The sequence below is a fragment of the Porites lutea genome, chromosome 14, assembly GCF_958299795.1.
Source record: "Porites lutea chromosome 14, jaPorLute2.1, whole genome shotgun sequence".
Classification (NCBI taxonomy): Eukaryota; Metazoa; Cnidaria; class Anthozoa; order Scleractinia; family Poritidae; genus Porites; species Porites lutea.
The window spans coordinates 11153466-11163634 of NC_133214.1; the positions used below are offsets into that span (position 1 = coordinate 11153466).

General features: G+C 38.5%; 1 protein-coding gene across 2 annotated transcripts in view; it reads right to left on the reverse strand.

Moving 5' to 3' along the window:
• The window catches only part of LOC140924192 (synaptosomal-associated protein 25-like), a 59085-nt gene that overhangs the window by 18828 nt on the left and 30088 nt on the right, over positions 1–10169 (reverse strand). For both annotated transcript variants that reach the window (XM_073374229.1, XM_073374228.1), the window contains exon 5: positions 4198–4277. In XM_073374229.1, the coding sequence (XP_073230330.1) occupies positions 4198–4277 (80 nt within the window). The remainder of the gene's footprint in view (positions 1–4197; positions 4278–10169) is intronic.

The following is a 10169-nucleotide window of genomic DNA, read 5'->3' on the forward strand; positions in this document are numbered from 1 at the left end:
ACACCGAGGATAATTCATGTACAACATCGCAACATGAATTATTACATGAAAAATAGACTGTTCACATTCCCCTATTTCTCCGTAAGACCGACGAGATTGAAGACTTTGCGTGAACGGCTGCCATCTTAGATGAGTGTCAAATCTACTTAGGGGGCGGAGAACGGTTGATTAAGATGGCCGTAATTAACGGTAAGTCACGCTATATGTCGACGATATGACGGATAAATAGGGGACTGTACGTGAACATTCTACACGAGAAAGAAAAACATACAATACAAAAAAAAGTATAAAAACACCTTCTCTTCCAAACAAAACTAAAAGAAGAACAATGATAATGATGCCTATCGCAACGGTTAAGAAACCACGGTGACTGCGTTTTGCTTTCCCTTGTTGGCAATCTATCGCTTCGTCTACACGCAACGCACGCAACCGTTCCTCTTTCGAATCACTCTTTCTGCAATCATCTCCAGTTGTCACCTATACACATTTCTGTCCCCAAACGTTTCTCCAAGTAACTTGTGTTAGCTTGAATTTCTAAAAACTGATTTCGTCTATTTGAGCATTAATGTCTTTGACTGTCTCAATAATTTCCGGCTTTCATTAACGTTGAGTTCGCGAAGCAGCCCATTCCGAAAACGCCTTATTTCTTTTTTTGGTGTGGGCGTACCGCGAACAGTTTGTGTATTTGTATGTGAAGTAGCCAGACAGAAAAGAGGAAATAAAAGGAAGTGCACCTGAGATCTCGTCGTGCGCAATATATTTGTGACAGAAATTATAATCGAACTGGGTTACAACCACGCGATCATGCACCTAGCAGACTTCGGTGAAGAAGTTAAGACGTCTGCTACACAAAATGAGAAAAGTAAGGGTATTTGCATGGCAGGATATCCTGAAAAATATCATTTCTTACTATTTCTTAAAAGTACTTTAAAACATTTCTTTTTAGAGAAGCTTATAGTTTATTAGAATAGCTCTGAGTGTATTGGAATTTTATTATTATTATTGTTATTATTATTACTAGCTTTTTAGGAATTTCATTAATATATAGATTTAGCCACGGCTAAAAGCGAAGCTCCCATTGATAAATTTGTAACTTAAATTAAACAATAATTTTGTATTCCACAAATCAGTTAACTTAAGGGCATGTTCACCTGACTTTTGAGGGAAAAGCTAAGTGATTTTGGAGTGAAACAAATCTTGTATCGAGTTGATATAGCCTTAAATGTACACCCAAAAAATAGTTTTCGGTCTCATTTAAGAGCAATAATGGCTCTTGATCACAGTAGATAATTAAGGCGTGGAAAACAAATTCTTGGAAAACAAATCAGGCCGAATTTTTTGAGTTCGACAAGTTTACAAATTCTTGCCAATAAATCTGGGTGCGTGCGAACCAATCTTTTACTTTTTTTTTTATACACCACATCTGAGGAGAAAGATTACTATGAGGCGCTGTTTTTATCATACAGACCTCGTACAAAATGTAGTATTTCACAATTTTTCAAGACAAATTGCATTCATTCAATATTCAGGACCATCGAAGCACTTTTGAGACTACCAACAATCAACAAAGAAATATAATTCGGTAGAACATTTACACAGACAACAATTTTCATTCACGAAAACAAATGAGTATTTAAGTGTCCCTAAGAATCCTCAAGTCTTTACTAGTAAGCTTAAAGATTAAGTTTATGTTTTAAACCGCCGGTTTCCCAGTGTTTGCTGTTTTCATGTGTTTTTAAAGATGCACTCACGACAGGAAAATCGCTCAAAGCTTTCTTTCTACAGCCAAAATTATAACTAAATATTCTTCGGAAAGTCTTTTCTTTCTGTTTACGGTGAATTAATATCAACTAAAGGCTTTTTAAAGTTCTGTAAGCTTAAGCTTATATCAAACCTCATACTAGGTCAGATCAGTGTCTCAGTCAAATCTTAATACAAACGTGCATAAACTAGCTTCATAAACTGCGCCGCTGGACATGAAATTAGACATAAATACAATAATTACTCAGGCTTACCATATTTCGAGATGCAGCTCGTGAAAGCTATCAAGTAAGACAAGGATCGCTTGAGCCTTTATACAGGACCTGAACAATCGATGAAATCGATAATCGATGGCAGCAGATAACAATCGATGACAATCGATATCAATTAATCGATTGATATTGATAATCGATGGACAATCGATCACGAAAATTTTTGTGATTATTGATTATCATCGATTATCAATATCAATCCATAATCGATGGGAATCGATCAATCTAACATGACGGAGCCACATCGATAAACAATTCTCAAACTTTGCTACTGAGGTTTAAAAATAATATACGATCTGCGTACGCTCCCGCGATACCTGAAGACACGGAGGCATGAGTTATTTTAGTGCCAATCGATGGCAATCGATGAAGTTCGCGACCACCGAAGTGTGATTATCGATTGATCATCGTTTGGCCGATGCCAGTCGATGCCAATCAACAGTAATTAATCGGTTGTCATCGATTGATCGATTGATTTTCCGATCATCGATTTTCATCGATCGTTCAGGTCCTGTTTATAATTCTCGTACCCATCCAGCAAGGTAGCGACGCATTTCTCAACCACAAACCCAATAAACAAAGCAGCCATGAATAAGAGAACACTCTTGATAGCAGCTGTATTTCATTTTGTACATCCAGTGGAAAAAAGACAGTTAAAAACATCACAAGTTGACTCCAAACTCTGTCAGCTTCAGCTGTCAAAGTAAACAACTTTCAATATGCCGCATAAATTTACGCATGAACTCACCTGTCAAATTTTAACCAATCAGAGCATAAAAATTGGATGTTGAGCGTGACCAACACGTGAAAACACATATCTTCCCCGCCGGTATTTTAAAAAAACTGGCTGAATTTTTGCGTCTGAGGTCAGTTTGAAATCAAAATAGTAATAGTGCAGGGCGATACTGACATAAACACAACATATTTGATATGAATTTAAAAAAAAAGGAAACGTGAGCCTGCGATCATTTGAAAACGAGCAAGTTGTCAGCGGATAACTTAAAAAAATACTCGACCTTGATGGGTCGACACCTGAGCCCGCGATACGGTCAGGTGATACTGGTCAGCGGTTACCCTGTTTTGACAGCAGTCAATTGATGACAACATTGATGTACAATCAGCTTTCTCCTAGGCTCCCAAAGTAGCTAGAAAGTGTGAGAGTAAAAATTGGTATGCCTGTGGTGCGGACGGACGGTCGCTCGCTCGACCACGTGATTACCAAATTTTCTGGGACGGGTAGATTTATTTACCCATGGTGCTACTTAACGTAAAGCTCTTTTGAATATTTTATAGTCCTAGCGCTATACAAATTCTTAAAATTAAATCAAATTAAATTAAATATTAATTACATTCCTGCATATTCACCTATGCAAGAGAAATACTATGCTAAAAGGCTACTAAAGTTGTCTCTACAATTAACCAATTGCTTTACGACGAGTTTACAAGCGCTTTACAACGATTTTATGGAAAATGGATAACCAAAGACGTCATAAACCCCTGTCCAACCTTCTTATCTTTTATGCCAGTCTCCATACTGCTAGTTACCATCTTAAGCCCTCCTGAGCTCCCATGAAATCGTGTTAAATCACCGAACACATTGTGCGCCACAACTGCATACATGTATCCCGCAAAAGCAAGTCCGGGAAAAAACCAGGAGAAAGATAACGGGAACAAGAAAATTTGACGGCCTTTCGAATTGCTGCCCAAGGCCATTGGGAAGAGCTCTTACTTTGCGATATTTCAACGATCTTTAAATTTTAGCGCCGTTTGCCTGCAAGCTCGTTACCAAATCCTCCTAAGTTTCAAATGCAACTGGTGGAAAGAGGAAATAACCACGCAAAGGAGACACAAATTAGAACCCACAAGACGGAAAAGGAAGAGCAATTTCAGGTACTGTGTACAGATTTTGTTGAAACTAAAACGACGCAATCTCCGGCTCGGAGTTCAGCGCGGCTGTGATGAGGCCAAAAGTATTGATTACACCAAAAAGGGTCAATCAATCAATCCATCAACCTTAGTCAATGTTTGTGGTGAGGTACTATATTGTACTGAATTCGGTGGTGAAAATAAAGGCCGTTTATAAGGGTGTAAAAGGGATTAAGGTGTTGTTGCTCCGGTCCATTTTATTATGTTAAGTAATAAACTTGTTACAAAAGGGGCTTACCAGGCTGTCTTGAAACAACCCCATCATCATTACTCTTAAAGGCTCTCTTGTAGTTCTCTGTCTTTTCAAAATTTTTCCGCCTAAAAGTGCACAACAAATACCTTAGAATAGTCACTATATATACTCATAAACTAAAGTCACGATATTTATGGCTGGGTTAACAACCTTTGTACTATCATTTTTCACACTACCAAAATACACCTTGTTTTAATACTTCCCAAATTTTGCATTACAATGGTTTTCAAATACTTCTGGGTATTACAGTTGTCCCATGAGAAATTGAAGACAATGCGAACGCAAAATTTGGGAGAGTTAAAACAAGGTGTAATATGGGCAATATAAAAATGGTAAATACACTCAGGTTATGGGTAGACGAGTGGAAGATGACTAAGACATTGAAATTTAGTAATAAACACTTAACGACTGGTCCCGAGGAAAAAAGTCAATTTTGTTTCCCTAGAATCTCAATGTTTCCCGCGGTATATACAGTATATTTCAAATGTGAATGGAACAAAGGTGGACTGTCTATGCTGGCCACGGCAGGTGGCCTCAAAGCAGAAAATTTTACCAAGTATTACTGGAAGTATTTCTATCTGTCCTCCTGAACTAATTTACTATCGCTTAAAATGAAAGTTAGCCCATGTTGCTCAAGGCATCAACCAAGATTAAAAAGCATACTTTCAGAAGTTGAGGTTTTCGAGCTTTTCATTGCTCTCTTTAAGAGTTCTCTTTTAATAAAAAAATCAGGAACAATGTTACCAGTTTCAGCAAAGTTACATGGGATGTGATAGGATGCGGAAAAAATTGAAAAGTACGCGGCAAGGTTTAACGGTCATATTATGCAAAAAATGGTGATAATTAAGCAGAAATGTAAAAAACAATTTTAGTACTATTAGTAGTAAGTTTTCTATTTTTCTCTTTCCCTCTTTTTTTGTCAAAGTTAACAACACTAGTCCTGTTCATACATGTAAGTCTGCAAACCATGAGATATGGAGGCTTCCGCATGAATAGAAACAAGACGCCGCGGGAGCGTATATTTGGGCGTGGTCATACTACGCGTACAATTCTTTGAACATGCCTTATTGCAACTGAACAACTGTCATCATATCTTACCAGAGAAGATAAATCCTTTAGTCTACTTGTTTGCTGAACCACACAGCTTATACAGTATGTCCCAATCCACAACAACAATCCTGTCAATTCATGACAATAGGATTTTAAGATCCAACGACGCGGACGACAACGAGAACGTCAAAAAAACAATTGGTTTAATAAGCAAAACAACAACTTCGCACGTGCATCACACTTTTTTGTACATTTCTTTCCCGTTTTTGCACGACAACGACGTGAAAATGCCTAATTTCGCGTTTTTTTGGAAGACGTAAACAAGCAACGACGAAATTTTATTTCTCTTTCTGAGCTTGAATTTGGTCCCTTGAAATTCAGCTTCAGGAGGGTTCACCTACAATCGACTAAGTAAGGGGGTAGGAATAATCGCTATAAAGACTGAAAGAACGCAAATTCACTTTTTAAAGCGACGTTCTTGTCGCCGTCGCGTCGTTGGATTTTAAAGTCCCTAATGTTTGAAAATATGCACATCTTCAATGCCGACATGCTTGGAGCCAAATTGCAACATAGGACACAAGTGGTTACAGCCCGGAGAGTAAGGTTTATCTCAGCTCCACTGATACTGACACTTTGAGGAAGATTGAGTGACAGATGTTTTTTCACACCCATCACATTGTACAGTGTACTCCAGTTACTAACAAGGGCACATAAAGTTCCTTAAGTCCAGTATCCACAAGGATTAATAAGAGAGTAACACATTGCATAAACTGCTATAGGGGCAGCACTGTTTACAGGAACATTGGTAACTATCAACATTTGATGTGCCACAATGTTCAACATTGCTTGAGAAAAGATGAACTTCAAAGGTGGCAATATGTACACCCTTAAGTTCACATATATATATGCTCATTCCTATGTAGAGTCTGAAAATATTGTACGAATTTATGCATGGATAGTATTTCCAACAATACACGTCCCTTCACTATGACTGTTATGATGCATTTCTCTAGCATGAGAATCAAATACTTTATATCCCCCAGCCTCAATGCTGTAGATACCAACACCAATAATTGCCACCGTTAAATGAATGAGTTGTAGTTCAGTGCCGAGAATGTTTCAAATGCTGTACCCTGTGAGTAAAATATACAGTAGTGATACCCCTCAATTCTGGGATCACCATGGATGTTACAAGTATAACTGTCACTGTATTCAAGGTGGAAAAATTGCTCAAACACTGTAACCATTCCTGGCAATTCTGTTAACATTAATATAGATTGTCTTGCGAGCAGTGACTGACTAGAATATAACTGAATACCAACAATCATTATTTGAGTCATATCATCAACTGAAGTAATCAAGCGTACAGACTCATTGCGACACATTGTTGTCCAGCATTCTTCTCGAAATCAGTACAAAGCTTAAATTGGCCAAAATTAACCCGGTGATTCAAACTGTTGTAAGCAGTATAAAATGGATAATTGCATGTACAGAGGGGCAAATTGTTACTTAAAAGCCTATTTGGATATCTCATTCCACGTAAATCGCCCGTGCTTTGATGCTTAGACGATAGATACACCTTCCCTCGTTTACGGCTAGTTTTGGAGTTGCCCTTTAAGAGCCAGGATCTGTAAATATCGAGAATCCGGCGACAGTTTCAAAATTTTCACTTTCTTCATATTTTGCCCAAATAAAGCCTTTAGTGAGTTATTTTCGAAAATACAATTAAAAGATCCCAAAGCGCTCGAGTTTTTTCAAAATCGAGGAAAGTTTGAAAATCGCCATTTTGGCCTCCCGCCGCCTTTGAAAATTGACAAAAATGATGCATTTTCGTTTCGCTCGTGCTGGTAAACGTGATAACATCTAGCAATGTACTTTTGACATTTCATAGCACTTCACATGCTCTTTCTAAAACACTAGATTACTTTTGAAAAGCTGTCAAAATAGTCTTGTTTCTGGGCGTTTTAGTTACCCCACTTGAAGCGCTTGAGCGACTAGGCTAATTTTCGCTTACTTCTACCCCAAGAAAAGCCCACTGGTACACAGAATTTGAGGCCAAAACTAGTATGGTCTTAAAGCACATCCTTTATACTTTGTTGTGTGAAATTTTTTTCCGCGGCCCGCGAAAAGTGTCCCGTAGAGAAACGGAAACGTGAAGACCATTTTGCCACTTAAATCAATTTACGGGGCAACATGTTTCCCTACATACCTACGCAAACAATTTAAACATTGCTCTGGAAAACCTTCCACATGTTTCTTACCGCTTGAATATCGGATAATAGACACATATGTAACTGTTACCTTTTGATTTTTATCTCATTGTACCGAATAAGTGCTAAAAACGCTTTCATTGCAGACTCGTGTATGTCAACACTGAGTTAATATTATCAAAGCAACCATTTCAGCTTCTTTTCGTTCCACAACAGGGATTCTATTTTTCAAAGTCTATATTTCTTTTAATACTACAAGTTTATAAGAGTGTAATAAGCTGTTTGATCGACCATCTTCCAAGAAAAAGAAATTGTGAGTGGTTTTATAGCTTTCAGCTTTGCTTTCAGAGACATTTTAATTTGCAACATTACATTGCGTGACAAATTCGGTCACCCTTGAAATAAAAAACTTCGTCGGGAAGCCTATGAAATGAGTTAAAACGAAGAACAACTGATATTTTAAAATTAAGGCTGTTATCTTATTAGACGAGCAGTGGGAGAAAAAGTCGTAAAAGTTAAATTCGATGAGAGACAAGCGTTGCGGCAGTTGCAACAGTACACTAAACATTACGGGTTCCCACGGCAGTACATTTTTAAAAATCTTGATCTTCAATTCCCCCTCGTTCTAAGGGATTGCGGCAAACTATTGACATGGAAAAACTTACTAGCGTTTTTTTTCCAGTTCATCTACTTGCCTTTCATTTGTCTGGTGTAGTATATTGTATCACTCGTCCAGCAAACGTCGCGCAACTGTACGCCATCGTGACAAAACAAAGGTATATTTTTATGGGGTGAGGGGTGGGGAAAAAACTGTGCGCTCCGAGGTCGACTTCGCCATTACTAAGGGACGGCCCATTAGAAAGTGGGGGGTGGGGAATTTTCGAGCCGCAGGAATTTTTTTCGTTATCAAATTTCTTGTCTGATTTTTTTAGGCCATTGCATAAATATCTTTTAAGGGTTAATTGGCATGTACAGGGGGCTCCTGGCGTGTATGAATTTTTTTTCATTTAATTTTCCCTTGCGCAAATATTTTTTTGGGTACTTCGCCACCGCCCCGCCCCCCCCCCCCCCCCCCCCCGCATAAGTTTTCTAATAGTCCGTCCCTACGGTAGATAAAGAAAAGCTAAAGAAAACTTTTAAAACAAATTGAATTACAGTGACAATGTTCATTGAAAAACAACATTTGAATCGTACCATTAGAAAAGTGTTGGGGGAGTTTCTTTTGTTAACATTTCTCTTGTACGGCAATTTTTTTTAGGTTTTCTTTCTTCTTTCGTGCATGAATTTGTTTTATTTAGTTTCCCTTGCACGACTAATTTTTTTGTACATTGTTTGTCCCCCCTTAAGTTTTCTAATCGCTCGTCACTAACCCGGAAGTTACTGAGTTAGCAGACTAGTATCGGAGACTCGCGCAGAGGACTGAAGGAGATTACTACAGGTAATGTCCCATCATCCTGGGGTCCTGATTTTACTTCGAGGTAAAAAAAAAAAACAGTCTGTTGGGTGTCGAGCAGTTCGTTTACCCGGGAATTCAATAGTACGCGGCTCCTACTACGCTCCCGAGCTCCTAGTACGCAGCTCCTCTAATTTTAGGTATTCAGAGAAAAAACACAGGGTCCGACATAGGGTCAAAAATATAAAGGTCGATTAGCAGAATTCTGGGACATAACATGACTTGCGAAAGGTCCTTTTGTAACGCGGCATGGGCGTAAACGATCAGTTCCCTTAAGAGGACAATCCGGCCTTCGTATTTTTTGTGCTCACAGGTTCATTATGAGAGGTTGGACTGCCGTTTATACCGTTGTTTCTTTTGATTTTTCCTTTACTCCTTTATTTTACTGTATCTGTTCAGCTACTGGCCTGTTGATATAATTTGTTTTAATACTAAAATCTTTATCAAGCAAATATAAAGTGTTGATCAGATATACCCGTCAAGAGACGTGTCAATGCTGGCTGAACTATACGTTCCTGCATTTCGAACACTTATGTGTGTTCGGCGCCCCCCTCGCGTTTCCCTCGCGCCCAAAACCCCCTTTCCCTTAGCCTCCCCGCAGACGTCCTTTGGGGTTCGTTTGTCACGCATTCATTTCTCCCCCACGGACGTCTGCTAAACACAGCCGACTTTTACGTTCTGGATTGTTTGAATAAGCCAATAAGCGGTTAGTTATTGTGTCACGATCAGCCAATCACGCGCTGTGATATAAGTGATGTCTTTGTATTCTCAAGTGAATTATTTATTTGCACCTCTATCTTCTACCTGAGACGACTCAAACGTTTTGAAAAAATCACAGAAACGATGCAATAAAGCTGCATTCAGCTGTATATTTTTTTCGGAAGTTGTGACTATAAAATAATCTGCTTTTCTTTGAAAGACTTCAGACAACAGTCTCCCACACGAGCGTGGAGCGGTTTTCAGCGCGGTCGAAACCAATAATTACTATTAACTCTGTATATATTCGAAGTATTACAATGTAAGAAAAGAGAACTCGTAAACGTGTATACGGAAGATATTCAAAGCATTCTTCGAAAACAAAGGCCGTTTCCTTTTTTGCGAAATGTAATTCCACCAAGGTCATGGGTCGCGGACCAAGAACCAGTACGCAAAATTTGGTTATATTTTTTCAAGAGTCGGTAAAACAAAAAATTCGAAGTCTACAGCAATGTGCTTTCAACGGCAGAAAAAGGTTTATCTGAAAA